Source organism: Arvicanthis niloticus, chromosome 9, assembly GCF_011762505.2.
Source record: "Arvicanthis niloticus isolate mArvNil1 chromosome 9, mArvNil1.pat.X, whole genome shotgun sequence".
NCBI classification, from domain to species: domain Eukaryota; kingdom Metazoa; phylum Chordata; class Mammalia; order Rodentia; family Muridae; genus Arvicanthis; species Arvicanthis niloticus.
Genome location: NC_047666.1, coordinates 6,080,137 through 6,106,634, shown reverse-complemented (window position 1 = coordinate 6,106,634; position 26,498 = coordinate 6,080,137). Strand labels below are relative to the sequence as shown.

General features: G+C 40.9%; 2 protein-coding genes across 5 annotated transcripts; one reads left to right on the top strand and one right to left on the bottom strand.

The window, feature by feature from the left end:
- Nucleotides 1-1,162: 1,162 nt before the first annotated feature.
- On the top strand, nt 1,163-3,013 carry LOC117714947 (igE-binding protein-like). Its single transcript, XM_076940943.1, is given in 1 exon segment — nt 1,163-3,013. A coding segment is annotated over 1 exon segment (1,851 nt).
- A 10,056-nt stretch (nt 3,014-13,069) lies between these two features.
- On the bottom strand, nt 13,070-20,190 carry Mad2l1 (mitotic arrest deficient 2 like 1). 4 transcript variants are annotated; one of them, XR_013112401.1, is made up of 7 exons: nt 19,989-20,190; nt 19,482-19,628; nt 17,907-18,027; nt 16,774-16,877; nt 15,881-16,064; nt 14,990-15,785; nt 13,070-13,399 (listed from the first exon to the last, which is right to left on the bottom strand). XR_013112401.1 is itself a non-coding variant. In XM_034511302.2 (6 exons), the coding sequence occupies exons 1-5, from the start codon at nt 20,059-20,061 to the stop codon at nt 15,892-15,894; spliced, it is 618 nt and encodes a 205-aa protein (XP_034367193.1). In that variant the 5' UTR covers nt 20,062-20,189; the 3' UTR covers nt 13,070-13,399; nt 15,881-15,891. The 4 variants fall into 4 exon arrangements, 3 of the variants coding, with proteins under 3 accessions (XP_034367193.1, XP_034367192.1, XP_034367190.1); XM_034511302.2 differs by lacking the exon at nt 14,990-15,785 and having other exon boundaries at nt 19,989-20,189; XM_034511301.2 differs by lacking the exon at nt 13,070-13,399 and having other exon boundaries at nt 14,712-15,785.
- Between the last annotated feature and the right edge of the window lie 6,308 nt (nt 20,191-26,498).

The following is a 26,498-nucleotide window of genomic DNA, read 5'->3' as shown; positions in this document are numbered from 1 at the left end:
TTGTGTTTCCACTTTAAGGGTTTCTACCTGTTTACCTGTGTTCTCCTCAAATTCTTTGAGAGTGTTATTTATGTCCTTCTTGAAGTCCTCTATCATCATCATTAGAAGTGATTTTAAATCTGAATCTTGCTTTCCTAGTGATATGGGAAACTCAGGACTTCCTTGTGTGGGAGAACTAGGTTCTAATGATGCCAAGTACCCTGGGTTACTTATGCTTATGTTCTTGAGCTTGCCTTTTGCCATCTGTATCTCCTTAGTGCTGCCTGCCCTGTCCCTGACTGGAGCCTGTCTTTCATATATTCTTGGTTGTATCAGAATTTGTGGGGTGGGTTTAACTACTGGGGAAAGTGCTGGGGCCCAAACTCTGCTCAGTGCTCAAGCTCAGACAGGATACTGTCCAGGTAGAGCACCTGGGATCCCTGCTTCCTCTGGGTTCTTAGAGATTGGGGGCAGAGCTGCCACCCAAGATCTGCTCAGTGCTTTGGCCCAGCCTGGAAGGAACCAATGTTCCAGGCCAGGAGTGTAGAGAGCCGCGGTGAGTGGTGACAACGTTTGCCATTACAAGAGGGCTCTGGCATCTGGTGCTCCTGCAAGTAATAAGTAGACTGCGCATGTGCAAGTGGTGAAAGCGCGCCAAGTCACTGCCCAACCCGGGGTGTAATACGAGGTAATAAGCAAGCAGCCAATTAGAAGTGAGCAGGCCACTCTAGGGTGTATATAGGCAGTGCCTTTTCAGGGCTCGGGGTCTTCCTCTTTCCATCGCAATAAATGCTTGCTGCAGAAGGATCCTGGTGCCAGCATGCGTTCTTGCTGGCGAGACAATTGCGCGGGTCACAGCTGGTGCCAAAACCTGGGTTACCCACCATCACCAGCGCCGAGGAGACCCCCCATCCACGGGGAGGATTCAGAACTGCAGGACAAAGGTAAGCTCTGAGAGGCATGTTTGGTCTTGATTTGTCTCATCTCTCTCCCCAGTTGGCAGGAGCTCTTGAAGCTTTCACTATTGTGCTAGCAGCGCTCGTTCTCGTCCTTTTGGTTTCATTTTGCTTCCACAAATATTCTTGTTAAAAGGCTTGCCGCCGTTGGGCACGGTTAGACAGACGTAGATAAGCCACGGTGCCCCTCTCTGTGTGTCAGCTTCTCTCGTAAATAAGAGAGCAGCATGGGAGCTTTACATTCGGTGATCATGGTGCTTCAGTCGCTCTTGCAACAGCATGAATTAAAAGTTTGTACAAAAACGTTGGAGGGGTTTGTGAAGGAGGTCGACCGCATGGTGCCCTGGTATATATGCTCAGGGTCATTAACGCTCACCTCCTGGGACAAATTGGAGGGTGACTTGATTAGAGAAACGCAGAATGGGAAATTAAAGCCTGGAACTAGACCACTGTGGAAGCTAGTGAGATCGTTTTTGCAGCACGAGAAATGCCGCTTGACTGTAGCGGCTGGCCAGGGAGTGTTAGAGGAGTTGCAAGACAGCATGTCAGAAACAGAGCGGGATAAAATGTTGGGAGCTCACAAAGAAAAAAGAAAAGGCATGCCTAAGAAAAAAGACCCTTCCAAAGACACCCAGTCTGCGGAAGCGAAAGATAAGGAAAAGGACGCCCTGGGAGAGAAGCGTAAGGAGGGAGAAAAGGCCCCGGAAAAGAAACCTCTTTATCCGGTAAAAGAACTGGAGGCCTTAGAGCTTGATAGCTCTGAGTCGGAGGAACTAAGCCCCTCTGAGGAGGAAGACTTAGATGAAGAGGCAGCCGGCTATGAGGAGGAAAGGTACCATCCAGATGAGCGGCTGCCGCTGCAAAATCGAAAGCAAAAGAAAACAGGAGATAAGAACCACACGGCCTCTCAGCCTGTTTCGACCTCCCGACCTATTGTCCCCAGCACCCCTCTGCCTTATGCGGACAAGTGCTGCTCAGATTCCTTCCTTTCAAAGGGAGATAAAAGAAAGTTATTACAAGCCTTTCCGGTATTTGAGGCTGCGGAGGGGGGTCGCATCCATGCACCGATAGAATATACCCCTATTAAGGAACTTACTGAATCAGTTAACAGATATGGATTTGATGTTAATTTTACAATCATGCAGCTTGAGAGACTTGCCACTATGGTGATGACTCCGAATGATTGGCAAAATACAGTAAAAGCTGCTCTCCCTAATATGGGACAGTACATGGAATGGAAAGCCTTATGGCATGATGCTTCTCAAGTACAGGCAAGGGCCAACGCCAATTTGGAAGGCAATCAAAGACAGTGGACGTTTGAATTGTTAACAGGGCAAGGACAGTTTGTTAATAATCAGACAGACTACGATTGGGGAGCATACGGCCAGATCTCCACTGCCGCTATTAAAGCATGGAAAGCCCTCTCAAAGAAAGGTGAGGCTGGGGGACACCTAATGAAAATATTACAAGGCCCCCAAGAGCCATTCTCAGACTTTGTGGCTAGGATGACAGAAGCAGCAGGCAGGATTTTTGGAGACCCGGAGCGAGTTAAACCACTGATAGAACAACTGGTGTATAAAAATGCCTCACCAGAGTGCAAGGCAGTCATTACCCCTAGAAGAAGCAAAGGGTTGACAGACCGGATAAAGGTTTGCCGAGGATTTGGAGGCCCGCTTACTAATGCCGGCCTTGCAGCAGCTATCTTACAAAGCCAAAACTGCCCAAGTCCTGGCAGCCGTAAAGTCTGCTATAACTGTGGCAAACCGGGTCATTTGAAATGAGAATGTCGTGCTTCCATGCAAAAAAGAACTCCAGGGCTTTGTACCAAATGTAGAAAAGGTTATCATTGGGCTAATGAGTGTCACTCAGTTAGAGATATTCAAGGAAAGCTTATTCAATATGGTTCCCCACCAGTGGGAAGAGATGAAAGTATTCCAAAAAATGGGTTTCTGGGCCCCAGATCCCAGGGCCCCCCAAAATATGGGACACAAGTCAGCAACTGGAGGACACCTCTAGCCGCAGAGCTACAAGGGGCTCCACAGGATTGGACCGCCATTCCACCTCCCAATTCTTACTAATGCCACATGTGGGCATGCAGCCTGTCCCGGTTGATTTTAAAGGTCCCCTGCCTGGGACCAGGGACCAGTCAGCCTTATTCTAGGTCGCTCCTCTCTTACCTTGAAGGGGCTTGTGGTTCATCCTGGTGTGATAGACCAAGACTATACCGGGGAACTTCAAGTTCTCTGCTTCTGTCCACAAGGCATATTTTCTATCTCTCCTGGGGATAGGATTGCTCAATTGGTTGTCCTTCCAAGTTTGCATAATTGTTTCCCATCCACCGGGGTGCCTAGAGATGCCAATGGGCTTGGTTCTTCAGGAACTGACTTTGCTCACTTGGTAGTTGACCTTAAAACTAGACCCACCTTGCAATTAATGTTAGAGGGGAAGAACTTTATCAGAATTTTGGACACAGGAGCTAATAAAAGTGTTATTTCCTCCAACTGGTGGCCTAAGGTGTGGCCTATTACACAATCATCCCACTCCTTACAAGGGTTGGGATATGAAGCCAGCCCCGCAGTCAGTTCATGCTCATTGACTTGGCAGGCACCAGAAGGTCAAACAGGAAGCTTTATACCTTATGCTTCCTCTCCCTGTTAATCTCTGGGGAAGAGACATTTTACAAGACTTAGGATTAACATTAACTAGTGAGTACTCTCAACAAGCTATTGATATTATAAAAAGGATGGGATATAAAGAAGGAAAAGGCCTTGGCAGAAAAGAACAAGGAAGATTAAGCCCAATCTCACAAGAGTGTAATACAGGAAGACAAGGTTTGGGTTTTCCTCTAGTTGCCATTGAGGGTTCTATGCCCATACCCTGGCTTATGGAGGAGGCCGTGTGGGTTCCTCAATGGCCCCTATCCTCTGAGAAATTGGAAGCTGCTACAAGGCTGATTAAAGAACAAGTATAGCTTGGTCATTTAGAGCCTTCCACCTCTCCTTGGAATACACCTATTTTTGTCATAAAAAAGAAGTCAGGAAAATGGAGACTTCTCCATGATCTGAGGGCCATTAATGCACAGATGCAGCTATTTGGCTCCGTGCAACGAGGCCTACCTCTGCTCTCTGCTTTACCTAAGCAATGGAGGATTATAATTATAGACATTAAAGATTGTTTTTTCTCCATTCCTTTATGCCCACAAGACAGGCAAAGATTTGCATTTACCTTACCTGCTGTTAATCACCTTGAACCAGACAAAAGATATCAGTGGAAAGTTTTGCCTCAAGACATGGCCAATAGCCCCACCATGTGTCAGCTGTATGTACAAATGACCCTTGAGTCAGTTAGGAAACAATTTCCCTCCTTGTTACTGATCCATTATATGGATGACATTCTTATGTGCCATAAGGAATTGGTTATTTTGCAGATCTCATACCCTTTATTACTAAAAACCCTGGGAAAGTGGGACCTGCATATTCCTACTGAGAAAGTTCAAATTTCAGAAATAGGCTCCTTTCTAGGAACAGTTATTTACCCAGAAAAAATAGTTCCTCAGAAATTAGAGATTCGCAGAGACCATTTGCACACTTTGAATGATTTTCAAAAATTATTGGGTGATATAAATTGGTTGAGACCATTCCTGAAAATTCCCTCTGCTGAATTAAAACCTTTGTTTGATATTTTGGAAGGGGATGCTCATATTTCCTTGCCAAGAGCCTTAACACTGGATGCAAGCCGCGCCCTACAAGTGGTAGAAAATGCCTTACAAGATGCCCAGCTAAAACGCATAGATGAAACCAAAGCCTTTGACTTATGCGTTTTTAAAACTAGGCACTTACCAACTGCTGTGTTGTGGCAGGATGGGCCCTTGTTATGGATTCATCCCAATGCTTCTCCCGCAAAGATTATTGAGTGGTATCCAGACGCAGTTGCTCAGCTTGCCCTTCGTGGGCTAAAAGCAGCCATTACCCATTTTCGAAAGGAACCTAAGGTTTTAATAGTGCCTTATACTGCCCATCAAGTCCAAATATTAACTGCTACCTCTGATGTTTGGGCAGTGTTGGTCACTTCCTTTAATGGTCAGATAGATAATCACTATCCCAAACATCCCATTTTACAATTTGCCTTAACTCAAGCTATTGTATTTCCACGCATTGTATCTCAGGAACCACTCCTAGATGGAGTGGTAGTTTATACAGACAGGTCAAAAACAGGAGTGGGTGCCTATGTGGTTAATAACAAAGTCACATCCAAACAATACCATGAAACCTCACCTCAAATTGTGGAATGTTTAGTGGTGTTAGAGGTTCTGGAAATTTTTCCAGGTCCCTTAAATATTGTTTCAGATTCCTTTTATGTAGTAAATGCAGTTAAAGTTTTAGAAGTGGCTGGACCAATTAGGACATCCAGTAGACTTGTAGAGTTTTTCAAAAGATTCAGTTTACCTTGGTTAATAGAAGATTCCCTGTTTTTATTACACATATTAGGGCTCACTCAGGTCTACCGGGACCCATGTCCTGCAGAAATGATCTGGCAGATCGAGCCACAAAGTTGATTACGATTGCCCTCTCGCCAAAATTGGACTTGGCTAAAGACTTTCATAAAAGATTTCATGTGACAGCTGAGATGTTACGTCATCGATTTGAATTAACTAGAAAAGAAGCTAGAGATATAGTGACTCAATGTCAGAATTGCTGTCAATTCTTACCTGTGCCTCATGTTGGAATTAACCCTAGAGGAATCCGGCCACTACAGATTTGGCAAATGGATGTTACTCACATCCCATCCTTTGGCAAATTGCAATATTTACATGTTTCCACTGATACTTGTTCTGGAATTATATTTGCTTCTCCATTAGCTGGAGAAAAAGCGGCCCATGTTGTTCAGCATTGTCTCGAGGCATGGAGCGCCTGGGGAAAGCCTAAAATCCTTAAAACTGACAATGGACCAGCTTACACTTCTCAAAAGTTTGGACAATTCTGTCACCAAATGGGGGTGACCCATCTGACGGGTCTCCCTTATAACCCTCAAGGACAAGGCATTATAGAATGGGCTCATTGCACTCTCAAGTCTTATTTAATAAAACAAAAAGGGGGAGTCAAGGAGGCTTTACCCTCAGTGCCACGAGTAACCATCTCTATAGAACTCTTTACTCTTAATTTTTAAAATCTGGACAGTCAGGGCCATATGGAGGCTGACCGTCATTGTTTAGAGCCTGACAGGCCAAAGGAGATGGTCAAATGGAAAGATGTCTTGACTGGTCAATGGAAAGGCCCGGATCCCATTTTAATAAGATCCAGGGGAGCTGTTTGTGTTTTTCCACAGAAAGAAGACAACCCATTTTGGCTACCAGAATGAGTGACACGACGACTCGTGGCACCTGAAGATGACCCCCCCGAAGGATTCATCTGCAGACCTTTTCAGTCCTTATTTGGATCCTCCAAATTTGGATCCCTAGTATATGGGGGGAACAACGATGGGCTATATTATCTGCCTATCCAAAGCCTATGCCAATCAGACATAATTCAGTTGTTTTCCCTAAGTTTTTTATAACTAACAAAACTGTGGAATTGCCATATCTCCCATATGACCCTGTGTGGGCACCTTTAGGAGAGAATCATTCCCTGATAGAGAAAGGCTCTCTCTGCTTCCAATTTGAGAAAGATGGAGGCTGTATCAAGTTAGTAAGCCAGGCCTTGGGAATGTTTGATGACCAATAAGGAGGCTGGTTGCACACTACCCAGAATACCAGTAACTCTGATATAACCATTACAAGCAAAACCTTTTGGCAAGAGGCAATTTGGATCAATGGTACCTTTATATCGCCTGGAGCCACTTATAAGGAACGTCCTCCTCAACCTAGGATAGCTCCCCATTGTAGTCTAAATAATGAGGAAAACATTCCTCCTTGGTCTGATTGTCAGTCCTCTCTTACTAGCTGGGCAAACCAGGCTAAGACCTTTTCCTTCTCCCCCAATATGAGGTCCGACCCAGGGGGAGAGTGGGATATGAAACAGGGGATGTTCATACAAGATTTCGGGACGCATCCTTTCCATAAATGGCTATTGTGTGGAATTAATGGTAGTTGTACAGATCTCAGTCCATTGGTTTTTATTCAGGGTGGAACCACAGGAAAGGCCTTCTTTAATGGCATTTCCAAATTTTATCAGTATCATAAGATACCAACTCAGGGACCTGATGGAACCTCAGGTGTACACGTTAATTCTACTACAGAAATTACTGGGGTTAATAAAACTCAAAAGCAAATTGACTTCTCACCTACCCCGGTATGTGTCTATCCCCCCTTCCTGTTTATTCTTTCAAATTCCTCATTTGAAAATTGCACTAATGATTCTTGCATAATGTCTCAGTGTTGGGCTGCTGAACAAGCAAGGCATGCCATGATTGCCAGAGTGCCACGATGGATCCCTGTTCCCATGGAAACCCCATCTACTTTGTCATTATTCAGACAAAAAAAGAGATTTTGGGATAACTGCAGCTATTATAATGGCGATCTCCATTAGTGTGGTTGCAGCTACAGCCGCCAGAATCGCTATGTCAACCACAGTCCAAACAGGTGCAGTTTTAAATCAACTATCCGCAACAGTGGCAGACGCAGTTGACCTTCATACTTCTGCTAGTGCCCAGTTAAAAGGCAGGTTGATGGTGGTCAATCAGCGCATTGATTTAGTAGAAGAAAGATTGGATATTCTCTTCTTATTAGCCCAATTGGGGTGCGAAAGAAGGTTAGATGCCCTGTGTCTTACCAGTGTACAATATGATAATTACACACGAGCAGCTAACTTGTCTAGAAAATTATCTTTATACCTTGCAGGAAAGTGGTTGGAAGGATTTGATGAGACCCTTTAATCATTGCGAGCGGCAGTGATAGCCATCAACTCGACACGAGTGGACCTGTCATTGACTGAAGGACTCTCCTCCTGGATTTCTTCAGCCTTTTCTTTCTTTAAAGAGTGGGTGGGGGTAGGCCTGTTTGGTGCAGCCCTATGTTGTGGATTAGTGCTTATGCTATGGTTGGTCTGCAAACTCAGAGCCCAACAAAAGCGTGGCAAGGTCGTTATTACCCAAGCACTCGTAGCCTTGGAACAAGGATCAGCCCCTGAAATTTGGCTATCTAGGCTAAGAAAGTAACTGATGACTGAGACCCTCATTCGATGCACCCCAAGGGTTCAGCCCATTGCACTGGGTCAATGACAGATCTAAGTCTAGCCAGCCCTTGCCTGAATAGCTGTGGTACCTGAATAGTAGGTTGACAGCCCTTGTACTCCTGGGAACTATATTCCATTGCACAGGAACGGGTGTCAATTCCTCTTTACATCCCCTTAGCCCTTGCACCCAGAGGACTTGTTTCCATTGCACCTGGTAGGGTAAGGGAGAATCTTCGGGCTGTAAGCTCTTGATCGCTTATTCCCCCAAGATGGAGTTTGCTTGATTGGGCTTGAGTTCGAATCTTGATTGGTGCCACACTAGACAGGCCAAAGGCAGTTCCATCTTTATAAAACAAAAAGGGGGAGATGTAGAGAGCCGTGGTGAGCAGTGACAATGTTTGCCATTACAAGATGGCTCTGGCATCCGGTGCTCCCGCAAGTAATAAGTGGACTGCGAATGTGCAAATGGTGAAAGCGCGCCAAGTCACTGCCCAACCCGGGGCGTAATACGAGGAAATGAGCAAGCAGCCAATTAGAAGTGAGCACGCCGCTCTAGGGTGTATATAGGCAGCGCCTTTTCAGGGCTCGGGGTCTTCCTCTTTCCATCGCAATAAACACTTGCTGCAGAAGGATCCTGGTGCCCGCGTGCTTTCTTGCTGGTGAGACGATTGTGCGGGTCACACAGGAGTGACTTCCTGGGTCCTTGTGGGTCCCACTTACTCCCTGTTTGGGGCAGGCCTTGCTGTCTGTTTACCTAAGATACTGCCGGAGTTAGAGAGCCTGGGATCCCCACTTCCTCTGGGTTCTTGGAGATTGGGGGCAGAGCTGCCACCCAAGATCTGCTCAGTGCTCTGGCCTCCTGGTAGATTTTTATCTTAAAAGCAAATGATTAGTGGACATCTTGAGAAAGACATATCAATATATTAATTGTATATACAATGTAGCATAGTGTTAGGATATTGTCATAACCTGCATGAATCAAATAAGCCCTTCTCATTCTGCTCTAACTTCCCCCATCACCCTCCCAATACCTGCTGGTTACTACTTTCAAGTCAACAATTTTTAGCTTCTTATAAAATAAAGTGTAGTTCTTGTCCTTTTGTCCTCATCTCATTTGACAAAGTCATATGGTTCCACCCATTTTGCTGAAAATGACAGGCTCCACTTTTTATGGCTAATATCATGCTGTAATTGTAGTTTTAATCTGCAGTTCTCTGATGGCTGAAGAATTTGACCTTCCTCATGTAACATTGTTTGTTAAAATTTCTTGAAAAATTTTCTATATGGATCATTTGTCCATCTTAAAAACCTATAATAATGCTTGTTAAAATTTGCAAGTTCCTTATACATTATGAATATTAAACTTCTGTGCTAGTTAAGGATCTGCAGAGGACCAGAACCAATAGAATAAAAAAAATGTGTATACACATAACATATACATTAAAGTTTATTGAATCAGCTTACTTTGAAAGATTAACAGCTCAATCACACTTGGGAGGCCAAGAACCTGGCAGTTGTTTGGTCCTGGAGACTGGGTGACCAGCATTGTGAGCAGTCCCACAATGTCTCTCTCACTGGAGAGGCTGAAAACTCAGGGCATAGGACCTGGATGCTTCAGCAGGCCCAATCCAGCACTGAAAACCCTGAAACAATGATTTTGGTATAAGCAAAAAAAAAAAAAAAAGAAAAAAAAAATCAGCCATAGCAAAAATATAACTAATTTTTTTTTGTTAACCCCTTTTTATCTGTGTGGCCACTTAAAGGTGCCACCCACATTTGGAATGGGTCCCATATCAATTAATTGCTCAGTTGAGGTCCTACTCAGGTGACTTAATTTTCTGCAAGTTGTCATTAAAACACACTGTTGGAATTTTTACCCAAATAAACACACCTATTTTCATCTATTCTGTAGGGTGTTTTTTTTTTTTTTTTTTTTTTTATTGTGGTGATTATTTTCTTTGTTGTGCTTTTTAGTTGGAGGCAATGCCATTTGTGAGCTTCTGCTGTTATTTCTTATGCCCTGGAGTCCTGTCCAAAAACTAATGTCAGCACCAATACTGTAAAATGCTTCTATTATGTTTTCTGGTAATTTGCAGAGTTTTATGTTTGAACTTTGGGTCTCCAATTAATTTAAGTATATTTTTTACAGAGTTAACAACCTGTAAATGGACAAGCTCACTGGGTAACACTGCCCTCACATCAAGTGTCCGAGGACCCATTTAAGGTCAGAAATGCTAGCTAGCAGTTTCACCTCTGCATCTTTCCCAGTTCCAGATTATTGCAGGCCCAGTCTCCTATGACCTACCTGCCTTTCAGAGAGGCTAGGGACTTCCGTACTTCTAGAATCTATTCACTACTATTAAATCCTGCTAGGCATTAAAAGTCCCTTGGAGGAATTCTCAGGGACCCCACCTCCTACCTCACAGGTCTAGATGATTTATCAGATCCAGGAAACCTGCATTCTTAAATGGTGTTATCAGGTGATTCTTATACTTGGCCCAGATTATGGCTAAGGCTTACATTTTAATTTGTTTAATTTATTTACTTTTAAAGACATGGGATCTTGTATGTAGCTCAGGCTAGCCTTAAACTCCCAGAGATCCTCTGGAATGCTAAGATTAAAAGTGTGTGCCTTTAAAAACAAAGTACTCTGATGCCACCCTCCTTAATGTCATTATGAAGAGAGGGAGTTTTGGGAGAAGTAGGGAGCACAGGAAACACCACACCAGCCAAACTTTTGAATGAAAAGACACAAACAGAAAACTGAAAGGATGAAAACATTTTAGGTATAGTGCAACCAGAAGAGAGCAAAGATGGCTGAAAGACTTTCCATCAGAAAGACAAAACACAAAGGGTATATTTTACAGGGTCAGTACAGAAAGGAGACATAGCAACCATAAACATTTGTCAACCAATAGGACACTTGCTACAACAGTTAAAAGCTGGAAGGGCTTCAAAGAACAAGACCAGCAGAGGCTTTAAAACCTTTACCAGCAGTAATGTATTGGACAAACAAACTAGAATTTACATATAAATTGCCTATGTTGTGAGACATGACTATCCTCCACAGTCATTGCAGAAAACAGTTATGTTGGTTCCTCAAAAAATTGAAAAACGTAATTTTTATACAATCCTGCAGTGTATTTGGTTATATCCCCCAAATGATTAAAACATGAACTTAAATATATATTTATATTTTTATATACATATATTTATATATTTTATATGTATAACTTAAATATATGTATATATCCAGTCACAGCATCCACAGATGGATAAACAGATAAGTATGACTTAAACCCATACAGGATAATATTGCTCATTCAAAAGGGAATTCTTAAATGTATTGTATGGGTAACCCTGAGGACATCAGGATAATAAAACAGACAAGAGATGACTAATATAAAGACTTCATTTGTGGGAGATACTTAAAACAGTCACAGAGAAAGTCAGCTACATGATTCAGGGAAGAGCATCAGGAACTAACAGTTCCAGGAATAGTTTTACAAGATGAAATATGTGGGAGGTAACAGTACAGCATTATCAATTTAAATTGGTTGTATCAGAAAGCAGGAAGCACTAATGTGTGGTAGTTTATGCCTGCAATCTCAGCCTTGGGAGGCTGAGTTGGGAGAGATACTGCTAATTCTTAAACAGCCTGTGATATATACAACAAGTTCCAGGCCAGTGTTTAGTTTTCTATTTTCTTCTGGAATAGAAAAAGTATTTACACATGAAGCAAGTTTGCTTGTCTTTGGTGAGCATCCCCCAACCCCTCCTCCACTGGCTGTAAACGTTTGGATCACTGATGGTAGCATGTTCTCAATGCCAGGCCTGAGTTTGCAGCAGCTCCGTTGACTGACAGACTCCTGCTTATTTAAGGACCCCAAACCCTGGGCTTTCCACAGGAGGGACTTAACTGAGGGAAAACTGTGCAGATGCTGGGAAGGTCTACTCCTTTTATGGAAAACTATGACTATGCATTTCTACTCAGTTCTCTGTCTAGCCTCTGTGCCAATTTACTGTACTCTGGGACACTTCCCTGCTGCTTTTGGAACTCTGGAGGCCCCAATTTTCCAATAACTTAATTTTTCATGATCTTCACAAAAAAAGTGAAGGTGACTAAACTCCTGACAAGTTTTTGGCTTCCCTCTGCTGACAAAAGCTGGAAAACAGAATCAGGTATCAGGCCTTGACCAGGAGAAAAATATATAGTTAAGTGAACAAAGTAACATTTTGAAAAAAAGTTTGAAAAACTCAAAACAATAATAAAACAGTGGACAAGGTCTGTATTAGGGTTCTTTAGTGTCACAGAACTTATGGAATGCCTCTATATATTAAAGGAACTTATTGTGATGACTTATAGTCTCTAGTCCAACTAACTCAACATTCGGCAGCTGTGGATGGGAAGTCCAAAAATCTAGTGTAAGCGGTTTTCTGTAGAAACAGATGTGCTGGTAAATAAGTGGAAGAAGCAGTCAAGAGTAAATCTTCCTTCTTCCAATGTCCTTATGTAGTAGGCCTCCAGCAGGTGTGGTTAAGACTAAAGATGTGAACCACCATGCCTGGATCTGGGACTTGCTGTCCCAGGCTGTCATTGAACTCAAAAGATCTCCTTGGCTCAATCTCCTGGCATTAAAGGCATGTACTACCTACCTTGCCTGGGCCTAAGCTTTTCATGGTCACTGTTCCTCAAGATCTGGATCACATGTTTGTGCTCCAACTCTAGATTGTAGTTCATTCCAGATATAGTCACATTGACAACCAGGAATAACCAGTACATGTGCTTAATGCACATTTCAGTAGATCTAGTTTATGTAAGCTCAGGTCTTGCCATGGTCTTTTCTGTTTTAAAATCATCTTTAATCTCTTTTTGCAGTCCAGTTGTTATTCCCCTGCCAGTCAGTCCTGACAGTTCCTCGTCCCACCCCACCCACCCCCTCAAAGAGGATGTCCCCACCCCTTCACCCCTCCAGACCTCCCGACTCCCTGGGGCCTTAAGTCTCTCAAGGGTTAGGAGCATCTTCTCTGAGGCCAGACCAGAAGTCCTCCACTCTGTTGGGACCTCTTATCAGCTACTGTACACTGCCTGGTTGGTGGCTCATTGTCTGAGAGATCTTTGGGGTCCAGGTTAGTTGAGACTGCTGGTCTTCCTCCTCCATTTCTTCCAGACTTTCTCTAATTCAACCACAGGGTTGCCCAGCTTCTGTCCATTGGTTGGGTGTAAAGTATCTGCTTCTGTCTCAGTCAGCTGTTTGTTGGGCCTCTTAGAGGGCAGCCATGCTAGGCTCCTGTCTGTGAACATAACATAAATGAATTCCCAAGTTGGGCCAGTTACCTCCTTTCCCTCAATTTCTTTTCCAGTTTTATCCCTGCACTTCTTTTAGACAGGAACAATTCTGGGTCAGAATTTTTGACTGTGGGATGGCAACCCCATCCCTCCACTTGATGCCCTGTCTTTCTACTGGAATGGACTTCTAACAGTAGAAATCGTTGTTAGGTTGGATTTCTCAGGTTGAGGATCCTGAAGACCATGAGCAGGTTCACTCCCTTCTGGGCTTCATTTCAGGCCTCAGTGGACTAAATAAAAACAGGTTTCCTCTACAGTAAATGGGTAAGTTAAGAGTTCGGGTCTGACCCAGAGACTCACCAGGTTGTTATAACAGTATCTTAACTTCCCATGGATTAGGTGCTGGTCACAAAACTTTTGGTTGTTAGATAAAATACCTTCCTCCCAAGACAATCCTCAAAGAGGAAAGCACACATCTATTTGGAATCATAGGCTAAATATTTCCAACTAACTTCCAAAAAAAGCTCAGCCTGACTCCTTGACTTTAAAAATGTGTATTTAAATAGTATAAAATCTCTAAGAGGTAAAAAATATTTTCAGTTATACGAACAACTTATAAGAATGTGATTTACAGAATTTACAGGTATTACAGAACCTCAAAATTATAACAGAGATGTCACTTTTCTGGAAAAATCTAAATGTTGAAAAATTAGAACCAACACATCTATTAAGAGTAGAAATGAAGCAGAGGATTAAGCTTGGTGCTCAAGATCACAAGAAACATGAGCCTGACAATACAACCTAATACTTGAACTAATTTCAGAGGACATTTGCCTCTTTACATTAACTGTACTGCTGTGATGAAGAAGGTAGTAAGTAGTTGTTAGGGGGTGGTTTTGTGGACTATGTATTCAGATGCTGATTCCGAGATCCGGTTACAGTCTGGAAGTTGGCATTGTCACGGTATTTGGAGTATCACCTATCTCAATGACGTGTGAAGATTGTTTTCCATCACATCTGCTTAATTAATAAAGTGCTACCAAATGTAAAAGTAATTTTGGAGGCTTTTCTACACCACCCTTGTTCCCAAATAAGTGATACAGAGACATGGTATTTTTATTTCAAGCTTCTTGAGCCATAACTGGGCAGTGTTCTCATGTATTCTAACCCAGCTATGCTACTACTGGTCTACTGTCATGACAACAGCAGCATCAGGACTGCAATAGGATCTCTGGGCACAGCAATCAGCATCTGAATTTACAGTGCACAAAACCATCCCCATCACATAATCAAAATGAATACAATCCATGCACTCAATCCATTGAAGTATCTGACTGTATTATGAAACTAAATATCAAATATACTGTAACACAAATTTAAAACACAAGGGTTTTTTTTTTAATCACTATCATTTAAAGCTTGATTTTTTATAAAACATTAAGAGTTCTTTATTACAGAAATTAAACAGTGCAACTGCTTTGTGAGTTCAAGATATATACACCAAAATCAAATATTTAGCATGTATTTCAATATGGGGTCTATATAAAGAGAAATGTATCTTATTGTTGCATTCCTTGGGTTCCTCCTGGACTTACCATAGAATCAACAAGAGTGCTGCACATTATTAAGGGGAACCAACAAATTCACTGCAGAATGAATTCCTTTAAAAATGGTCACTGTACATAGAAAAACTTCTGTTAAAAACTAAATACTTTGCCTAATGATTTAGCCCGGAAGAATATTGACCAAGATATAAAAAAGCATCTAAATATAAATACAGCAGAAGGTATTATGTGGTGGGGGATGGTTTGTGCACCATCTCTTCAGTCACTGACAGGGTTTTGTAGGCCACTTTATGGGTTGTGGTCATAAATGTGGGGTTCTGATTCTTCCAACATTCCATGAGCGTAGACGGACTTCTTCAGAACTGGTAATAAACTGGGGTCCTGATTCTTCCCACGTTGCAAGTACCACCAAATCTTTGTCAGTGTAAATCAGCAGACAAATGAACCTAAGTTGGGAATGAGAGTAAAGTACAGAACTTTGCAACAGTTAGTTATCCTCCCTGTCCCTCTCAGTGGATCCAGACTGGCAGCATTCACGGCTGACTCTCAGAACTAAAAACAAGCTTTGATACCTTCCTCTGTATTTACATTTAAATGCTTCTTTATATCCTGGTCTAGCTAAATTTTTAAGTATTTAGCATTTTAACAGAAGTTTTTCTATCTACAATGACCATTTTTAAAGAAATTCATTCCACAATGCTAACAAAATGTGCTGGTTCCCCTTAATCATGTGCAGCACTCTTGTTGACTCTGCCAAGTCCAGGAGGAACCCAAGAAATGGCACAATAAAACACATTTATCAACATCAGATCTTGGTTTTCTTCACCTGAAAATTAAACAAGAAAATGTATCAACTATATTTGACTTAGTAGTTTCTGGAAAAACACACTTGAGGAATGACAACTCCATTCCTTCCCTCACCGTCTCTCTCTTCAGTCACTGACAGGCATTTTGTAGGCCACCATGCTATTCACTTTGTGGATTGTGGTCGTAAATGATCGTAGACGGACTTCTTCTGAATTGGTAATAAACTGGGGTCCTGATTCTTCCCACTTTTCAGGTACCACCAAGTCTTTGTCAGTGTAAATCAGCAGATCAAATGAACCTACGTTGGGAATGAGAGTAAAGTACAGAATGTTCCAATAGTAAAGCTGTTGTCCTTACCTCACTCACTGGGACTCACTTTGAACCACCTCTTGCTTAAAAAGGTAGCTCAGCCTGGTCTAATTATTACTTTCCTCGATAGAAACTGGGTGTAGAACAGAGCATTATACTTCCTAGTAGAAAATAAAAGTAGTAAATTTGTGAGAAAAATTTCAAAAGTATTGTTGTTTACTTTTTCTTTAGCATTTTCATTTTTTTCCCTTCAATTTCTTGAGTGTGTATATGTGGAGCACACATGTTGAGTCCCCAAAATAATGGCGGTTCTTTCACTTTATTCACTAAGCAGCTTCTCAAGCAAACTGAGAGCTTGTCAATATGGATAGTTTTGGTAGCCAGATTGCTCTGATGATCCTATTCCTGCCTTTCTGGGCTAGACTTCTAGGTGAGCCATCACAACCATCTGGAGGGTCCTGGTGGTGGGAATCCTAACTCAGGTCCTTACAGTTGCTCAGCAAGTACTTTAACCACTAAGCCGTCCCCTCAGGCCTTGTCTCCAGTTTCTGGATACACGTCTTTTTATTTGTGCTGTATTCTGCTTCCCATATCCCATTTATGTTACAAGGCAATGATAAATTAAGAGATTTAACAAATGTAACAGTAGTGTACATTTTTTCCCACAAATTTAAGTCAAGAGGTTGTACAATACTTACAAGAAACTTCCAACAGTGGCAGAAATGTCACAGTAGCTGTAATCTGTCTGATCACTGAACGGATTTCATCCTGTATGGCTTTCTGGGACTTTTCTCTGCGAACACTATAAAAGAATCAAAGAAATAATTCATTGTAGGTTTCATTAAGTTAACTGAAACACATTGGTAACTATCTGAACAAAATGCTTCCAACAACACAGCTGCAATACATTAGGAGACTAGAGATTCATGGCCAATGATGTTCTTGGGTTACTGCATCCGTCCTTCCCATCATCCTTTAGTATCGGGTCATTCAGCGGGTGGTGACTAGTATGTTTCTCAACCACTCTCAGTAAGTTTTTAATATAAATGAAAATGGATTCTAACAAATAAACTTGGTAGAACTTTGGCATTTTGCCTGCATGCACCTGTATGTGCATCACATGAATACCTGTTGCCATGGATTCCCTGAAACTGGAGTCACAGAGATTTGTAAGCTGCCATATGGCTGCTGGAAATTGAACCTGGGTCCTCTAGAGAAGTAGCCAGTGCTCCCAAACACTGAGCCATTTCTCCTGCGTGAATTTTGGCATTTAAAAAAAAAATAACATCTAAATACCCAATTCCTGATTGAATCAAGCAAAATAAATTACATACAAATGTTTTTATATGCTAACGACTTCCTACTGATCAAAGACTTCAGAAACTGTTCTTCATTACTATAACTTACAGAAGCATATACTTAGCATAATAGACATTTCTGATGTACAGTGCTTGCAATCTTCAGGTTACAAAGTTCATGGCATTTGATCAAGTAGAGCTTCCTCTAAATTAGGAACGATCATCTGCAATGATTAAGCCAGTGATTAAATGGCCCACACATTATATTGTGAGAGGTTCGGGTATATCCACAAACATGAAGGTCAAATCTCAGAGTTCTCCTCCCAAAGACAGTATGCTAAAAAGCATCTTATCTACACAATCCCTGACAGGCTATAAAGAACTCAGAAATCCCTCACAAACTAACAATAAGTATCTTTAAAAACACACCATAGACAGTAATTGTAAGAAATTACTTCGATACAATGGGAACTCATGTAACAACACAAGTTATAAAAACAAATTAAAGCAGGAATAATTCAGTTAATACTTACCCTTCCTCTTTTGCAGTTTTGTCACACTCAATATCAAACTGCCATCTTTCAAGGACTTCACCACTTTCAATATTTGAGATGACCACCACCAGTTTCTGAACTGAGCACTTGAACAGCCACTCTGCAACAGACAAGGCAGCTCTTACATGGTAACCTACGACAGAGACTCTCTTCTTAAGAGCCACTTTTCCACCTTACAGTGGTGTTTCTGACTTCTTTTCATACATAAGGAAGAAAATTCTCCACTAATAATTTAGCCAATGTTTAAATTCTCCACATTACTAATAGGTGGAAGCCGGAGCATCACAGAGCAGTGAACCTGCACTTTCACTGCAAGTCACAGTAAGAGCAGAGGACACAGGCTTTAATCTAACCACTGTCAGTCACATCTGTGGTAGCCATTGACAACAAAGAGATCCTGAAAGAGCAGACAAAAAAATCTGACTACTCTGGTAGGTGAGGGAAGGATTAGTTTTTACATTAACTGTACAAAGGAGAGGCAAATACAGGTTTTAAAAGAAAGGCATGCATGTACACACATATACATGTGTGTGTATACATATATATGCACAGACTAATTGCTAAGTAGATTCTTTTTAATAAATTAATTACATAATTATAAAAAAACCACGATGCTATATCACATAAAATGTTACGTGTTAAGTTAATGGAACTATAGTTTTAAGAAGCAGGAAAGCCACAACTGTGTTTTAAGCAGAGTGATCAATTAACCTCATGTTTCTAAACTATCATCCTTAGTAGTAAGTGAGCTGGAGGGGGTGAAAGAGAAGCCACAAACACCAGAATTCAAAGCAGGTCTTATGCTTAAGAACCCTGTTTTTTTGCCTGTGAATTCATAACCAACCTGTAAAAGTGTTGATACTCTATTATGGATACAAATTGCAGGGCAATGTTTAGAAATATGGCCTGAAGCTGGGCACAGTGGCAAATGCCTTTAGTCCCAGAGCTTGGGGGTAGAGCCAGGCTGATCTTTTTAAGTTCAACAATAGCCTGATTTATATAGCAAGTTCAAGGACAGCCAGAGCTACACAAAAACACCTGTCTCAAAACCAAAGCAAAACAAAACCAACAAAATGGCCTTAAAGAGAGATGTCAAGCTAACCATGTTCAGGTGGTCATCAAAAGGCCATTTTAATGCTTAAGTTAACAACAAAAAAAATGCAACAAACACTATAATGAAATTACAATTAAAACAAACATCCATACATATAAAGTAAAACTCAAAGAGGAAAAAAAAACAGTTGCAATGCTTTTAGAATAGGTATTTTGTATGATTACACTGGGAGCTACAAAGCAAAACACGGAAAGATGAAATCATTTTAATTGGGTAAAATTTGCAATTTGTTGCACCTGGTTAACCTACAAAACCCATTCCTAAAGCAGCTTTAAGACTCCTAACATTCAGTCTACTTAAAAAGCAGAGAGGCGGGAATTCCCTCCGTTACTTGCTTCCTCCCAGTTCAGAATCACATTTGAGAAAGCATGTTGCTTTAAGCTACTTGGGGACACTTACACATGCAAACCTGTAAGCTGTAAAACTCAAAACGTGAGTACCTTTTAGCTGCTCCACCACATTATTGAGATACTTTATGAGCTCGGGGTCAGTAGTTACAAGCAAGGTGAGTCCATATTTCTGCACTCGAGTAAAGGTTTCCGACGGATAAATGCCACGCTGATACAAAATGCTGTTGATGCCAAATGCTGAAAACGACAGAAATAAAGCCGTAAACGTGTACTAACGCTTTTTAAGTCTCCCATCAAGCAGAGTAGGCACAAAACGACATAGAAAACCTTTAACCCAGCAATGTCGGATTTCGCAGGGTTGCTAAGTGTAAATACAGAGTATGTGGTCAGAGGATGCCAACACAGACCCCAGCTTTCAAAGAGCGAGTGAGATGATGACCCAGGTCAGCCCCGCTAGGTTCCAGGAGGCCCAGGCCTGCGCCGAGTGGCGCAGCGTCCCCCGCCCCCGGGAGGACCGGGTGGGTCCGTCCTAGCGCGCGTCCCAAGGCCCGGCCCAGGCAGCTCTCTTTGGCGGCGGGAGCCGCGCTCAGCACTCACAAAAAAACTCGGCCACGATTTCTGCGCTCCCACGCAGGGTGATGCCTTGCTCCCGGGCGAGCTGCTGGGCCATCACTAGATCGAACGGAGAACACTCTCAACTTGACCGCAGATGGCGCCCTAATGGCCTCTACAGCTATTCCCCGCCACCCAGTTCAAAAGTAACTACGCAGGCTGCCGGTTGCTCTGTGCGCAGGCGCAACGAACCTTAAGCCCCACCTACGTCGGCAGTTTCCGGCTTGGTCTCCGAATCCCTCCCTAAGCCCGCCTCATGCTTCCGCTTTATTCCCTAAGCCCCTCCCACATTAGAGAACCCGGTCTCTTTTCAACATTCCGCTCCATACCGTTGCTTCCGCCGTAAGCCCAGTTGCACCACGGGTGAGCTGACCCTAAGCCCCGCCCAAAGCGATTTGTATCCGGCCCTGGCTCCGCCCTCGCTGGCTGACTGAATGCGCAGGCGTAGAATGACTGGGGCGTCTTGGTCCTGGTTCTGGTATCCAGGATGGTCATTGGTGGGCGGGGCCTCTGATTAAGTGGTCCAGAGATGGTACTCGGATTTACCTGCCTGGCAAACCCATGGTCTGAGCATCCTTGAAGCAGTCTCAGCTTCGAGGATAGTTTCAAGTCTGAAAGAGCCTGTTTTTTTGTGGAAACGCAATTTTTCTGGAGAAATATGATGAAGGGTGGGCGAGAAGCTTAGGAAGTAAAGGTGCTTGTCACCGAGTAGAGAGGCGAACCCCCGCAAATTGTGTATACACACACACTGTAAAAATCGTTTAGAAATGTCTTTATTTTTCTATTACTACATAAATTTTGTAAGTCTATATAAGATTTAAATGATAGAGCCCTAGATTTCCTTTCTTTGCATTAGCCTGCTTTTAAGGTTTTAGTCATATGTTCTTTCTTTTTGAGTATTTAAAGCCTATACCAGAACATATAAGATTACACATAGGATTCATGCTACAGTTTTTATATTGTACAGTGTCCAGGAGATGGCACGTCTTCCAAGAATCCTAAATGCTTCTAACGCTGATACTCAGACTGCATTTTGAAAGCAGTTGACTATTAGAGATACTGTACTATGAAGGTTTAAGAAGTTTAGAGTCTGAACTAAATAGATGCCAGAGAAGTTGTATAAGGGATACATCAAAGAAAGAAATTGTAACATATGAGGAAGAATGAAATGGTGGCATAGATAAAACTGAGGTATCAGCTTTATCTTCCCAAACTGTGGTTGGACTTACTCTAATTTATTACAGGAACATTAAAAAAATCTGGAATCTTTGATAGTTGATTTCTTTTCTATTAACTTTTGGCCACTTGGTTTAACATTACCCGCCCCCCCCCCATCAAAAGCAATACTATAAAATACTTGAAAACTTCTCTGTTTCTCAAATTTACTTTGCCTCACAATTTTGTAGACTCTTGCTTTGCATTGTTTAGGGAAAGAATGTTAGTCTTCTTTTATAGCATATTTACTAGAAAAAATGGCAATGAGCTTTCTTATTGTTGTAGCTATGTTTTGAGAAAAAGTCTACTTGATTTGGGCTAAGAACATTTACTTATTAACTAATAACACACAGAAATTTTGCAGCCGTAGAGTTTTGTGTGGATACACAATTCCAGTTACCAGAAGAGGGCAGTGTTTAACCATACAATACAATCTTTGACAAATAATTGCAAATGAAGGCATCAGTGCAACATAGCATTAAGGGAGAAAAATACCGAGGTTGATAGTTTCTAGGCATTTGCGTGTGCATAGTGAAACTCAGAATGAAATATTGAATCGTAATATACTGCGGAATTTACATTCGCTTTAGAATTGACTATATGTGCACCATACATATTGGAAATATATGTAAATGAGGTTCTTGAAACTAAGGAGTTTATTTTAAATCTCAGAACTGGAGATATGTGTCGTATTTTTGTGAAATTTTCATCTGCCAAATTTTTTCTTAAAAATAGTATTTTTACACACTAGGAATTTTATTATGTGGGTTTGAAGTACTTTTTTAAATTAATTCTTTTTGTCACAAAACAGCGTTACTTGGTTTCTTTCTTTCTTTCTTTTTTTTTTTTTTTTTTTTTTTTTTTTTTTTTTTTTTTTGTATTATCCTTGCAGAGGGCTTTTAGGTTTCCTATGCTGGCCTCAAGTTTTTTATGTAGCCAAAGATGGCCATTATTTATTATCTTTCTGCTTCCACCAGTAGATTGCTAGAATAACAGGTGTATATCACCTTGTCAAATTTATTTAGTGCTAGGAATTGAAACCAGGACTTTGTGCAAGCACTCTATCAACTGAACTACCTTCTAACCCCATAGTTTTGTGTTATGTAGAGTAATTGTCATTTTATGTGTAGAACAAGAATTAAGTCAATAATTTTCTGTTCTGATTACTTAGGGCTCACTTAGTATGGGTAATGAATACACATATAATACCTCTTTTTAATGATTAACTTGTAGAGAGTAAATCTTTTAATTCTTTTTCCTTATACTTTCTTCCTAAGAATTCCTTGATGTTGGCTCAGGAGCTCAATAAGAAAACATACATTTTAATGAGGACATTTTAATTTGTAAAATTAATTAAAAATTAATTTGTAGTGGCTTTAAAGATTTTATTTTTATTATTATTTATGTGTATGTGTGGGTTTATAAATGTGAGTGAAGTGTCTGTGTAGTCCAGAAGAGGGTGTCATATCCCTTGGAGCTGGAGTTACAGGCCATGGTGAGCCACAGGTCTTAGGTGCTGGGAACCAGACTCAGGCTATCTGGTAGAGCAGCTAGCACTGGCCACTGGTAAGCCATCCCTCCAGACCAGCAATGGTTTTGAAAAGTCAATATTTCATACTGGTACAGTTTATAATTTTATTGATATAATTGTATACATGTTTTTTTTAGTAAAAAAAACCTAAGTACTAAATATTATTGAAAACTAATATAAATTCTTACAATAAAAATAGGTAGCATATTATCAGAAAACAGTACCATGGTTTTGGTTATTTGTTTGTTATTCATATGACATTTAGTACAATTTTATCATGTTGGGGATAATTACATTCCATTTTTTATATTTGTTTATTTTGTGGGGTGAGGGGCTGTGTGCATGTGTGGAGATCAGAGGACAATTTGTAGGAGTCAGTTCTTTCCTTCTACCATGTGGGTTCTGGGTTTGGAACTCAGGCTGTCAGGCTGGACATTCATTGAGCCATCTTGCCAGCCTTACGTAGTATTTTATAAATATTTAATCATTGGTGAGGGAAAAGTGAACACATACATATATACATAAATTTGGAATATATTATATAGAATACAGGTGCATATATTTAAAAATGCAAATGCAATTGAAATTCAGAACAGCTCAAAATTATTTAGACATGAAAACCAATTGCACAGTACTCCCGTGAGCAGCTAACAGATGCCTTTCTAGATGAGTATAAATAGATTTAATGTTTTATGTTATTATACAGTTATTGTGGTGGATTGAATGGGAATGGCCCCCCATTGGCTCACATATTTGAGTGATTGGTCTCACTGGTTGAGAGGGCTTACTTTCTATGTAACTGTCTACAGTAGTCTGAATAAAAATGATCCCCATAAACTCATATATCTGAATGCTTAATCATCAGGGAGTACTACCACTTAGAAGGTTAGGAGGTGTGGCCTTGTTGGAGGAAGTATGTCACAGGGGTGAGATTTCAGAAGCTTAATCCAGGCCCAGTTGGTTCTTTCTCTCTCTCTCTCTCTCTCTCTCTCTCTCTCTCTCTCTCTCTCTCTCTCTCTCTCTCCTGGCTGCTGTCTATGGATCCAGATGTAGAACTCTCAGCTACTTCTCTAGTACCATACCTGTCTTCAGGCTACCATGCTTTCCCCAGTGGTTGCCATGGGTCTGTGTGGTTGTGATGTTGATAATAGTGTGAAATAAATTAGGAATGGTTGTGATGTTTCTTCACAGCAGTAAAACACTGACTAAGACACTTATTTAACTTAAATATTTTATGCTTATAATTCATTTTATCTGTTTATGAATTTATCAAATAAGGATTGTTTTGTTACCTAATAAGCAAATATAGATGACATTCTGTTACATATACAATCAAATAATAGATCTCTATTGTTTAAGTAAGCAAAAAATTTTTTTGAAAGAGTACCACATATAAAGTTAGTATACTATAAACGTGGGTCTTTCTCAACTATTTGTCAATACTAAACATTGTGGAAAGAAAATATTTAAACATGGAATTTAGGTTATTTCAAATTATTTTTTCCTTTATAGACAGTTTTCTGATAATTTTCCTTCTGTTCACAGTTCATTCAAATAACACAGTGGTTATGCTGGTTAACCTTCATTTTCAGCTTGGTTGGATATAAATGACCTAGGAGACATGCATTCGGGTATGTCTGTGAAAGTGTTGCTGACAGGATCAAGAGAGATCTTCCCTGAATGTGCTGGCATCTTTAGCTGAGGAAAATTAGGAAAGGAGGAAGCTAACAGAGGGCTTGCATTTCCTGTCCCTGCTTCCTAGTGCACCTGTTGCCAGCTGAGCTGTTCCTGCTGGGAACACTCCCCACCATAATGGTTGCACCCTCAACTATGGTTAGTAGCAAGTCTTTCCTTACCTATGTTGTTGCCATGGGTTTCGTCACAGCTGAGAAGTAACCTCTGTAGTAAAAATCTTTTTTAATTGTTTCAGGTTAGTTCTCAATCATGTACATTAATTTTATTATTTATGCTGGAATTTCCATCTATAAGTTGAGTATGGCAGTGTATTCTTGTGTATAACCCCTTCAGCATGAGCCACCAACAAACATAAAAGCTCATCGAACTTTTTGTTTAGAATTGAAGATCAAGCAGATTAAAAACAATATGATGATAATTACCTGATGTTAAGGTAGTTGTCAGTTTAAATACTATCCTTTTGTTTTTAAATAGATGGCTGTCCAGTCCAGCTGGACAATCAAGTGGGACCCTTAGACCCTATGGAGAGGACTGAGATGTGCGAGAAAGTAAAAAGCACAGCAAGTCAAAAAGTCTGATCAAGCTGGCAAAAATTTTATTGTTCACACAGGTTATATACTCTGAAAACAGGATATGGGGAGGGGCAGAAAGGGAAAGGGGACGTTGCAGGTGGAGGAAATTAGCTACAGCTGTGGGGTCTAACTAGGTTATACCTGTTGGTCTCACAAAGCTTTGCCATTACCAAGGGTTCTAAAAACATCTATCTAGCAGGATGTTGGCTAAATCTAAAGATCAGGAGGAACTTGGTAATCAGGAGGTTACCAAGGTGGGTTTCTATGAGGCTTTGTTCGAAGTTCTGAGAACTGAAAATACAGCAAGTGAATCATGGAAGGTAAGCAGAAAGAAGAATAGTAGATAGGAGAGTCAAGGGTGAGTGTTTGCCAAGAGTAAGGCTTGCCATGGCTTCCCATAGACGGCCATTCTCTGTTTTAAGGTATTCCTTAAGTTGACCCAGAATATACATTTTCTAATTTATTTCACACTATTATCAACATAGAGAAAAGTTGAAAAAAGTTATTTCCAAAAATATTCTTACAACAGATCTTACAGACTCTAGTACAGAAATATCACAGAGTATCTAGCATTTATATTAATAAGTATACTATGACTTGTGTGCTAAATATCCTTCATTGTATTCTTAAATGTTGGTTTAATTAATTAATTAATTAATTAATTAAATTAATTAATTTTGGAGAATGACATAAAGTCTGATACTTATTTTCATAGTTGGTATTGTGGTTTAGATATGAAGTGTCTTGCAGGTTCATGTGTTGAAAGCTTGCTCCCCATCTGATGGCTCTATCAAATGGTGGGTGTGTCACAGGACTCTGATTTTATCAACTCTGATTAATTAGTTATTACACTTCTAGTTGAGGGGATATAATCAAGTAGTGGAAGTGTTAGGAGGTGGGGCACAGTTGGAGTCAGTTGGTTGCTGTGGGGTGCCTTCAAAGGATGATGTACTTGTTTTCCCCTCTCCTCTCTATTGTTCTTTCTTACCCATCATGGTACCAGCTGTTCCATATGACCTCATGCTCCTCAAGCTCAGTCCCACAAGGCTAGTGGATTCTGACAGATGTGCTGGCAAGTAAATGCAAGCGGGCAAAGAAGAGCCTAGAACTCATTTGTAATGCATAGAAATTTATAAATAGGTTAGAAAAATCCTTTCCCAAGGTTTTCAATTGTGAAAATGGAAATTAAAGTAAAAATAGTTGGAACATAATGTTTGCCCATTCATTTTTAAAAGCCAATTTTGTTGACAAAATAGAATCAGGATTAGTTTTTCTGAAATCCCTGTTAGCATGATATTGGCAGTTACTTGTATGTAAAAGACCCAGATAATGGAGACCACCATACAGTAACAGATCTCCTAGAATTGGAGGTTATGAAAGGAAAATAGTAAGCTTTAACATTAATTAAACATGAGTGACAAGCTTGCTAAAGAAATATTAAGTTATATAGGACACTCAAATTTTGTTTAATCTTGAAAGTCC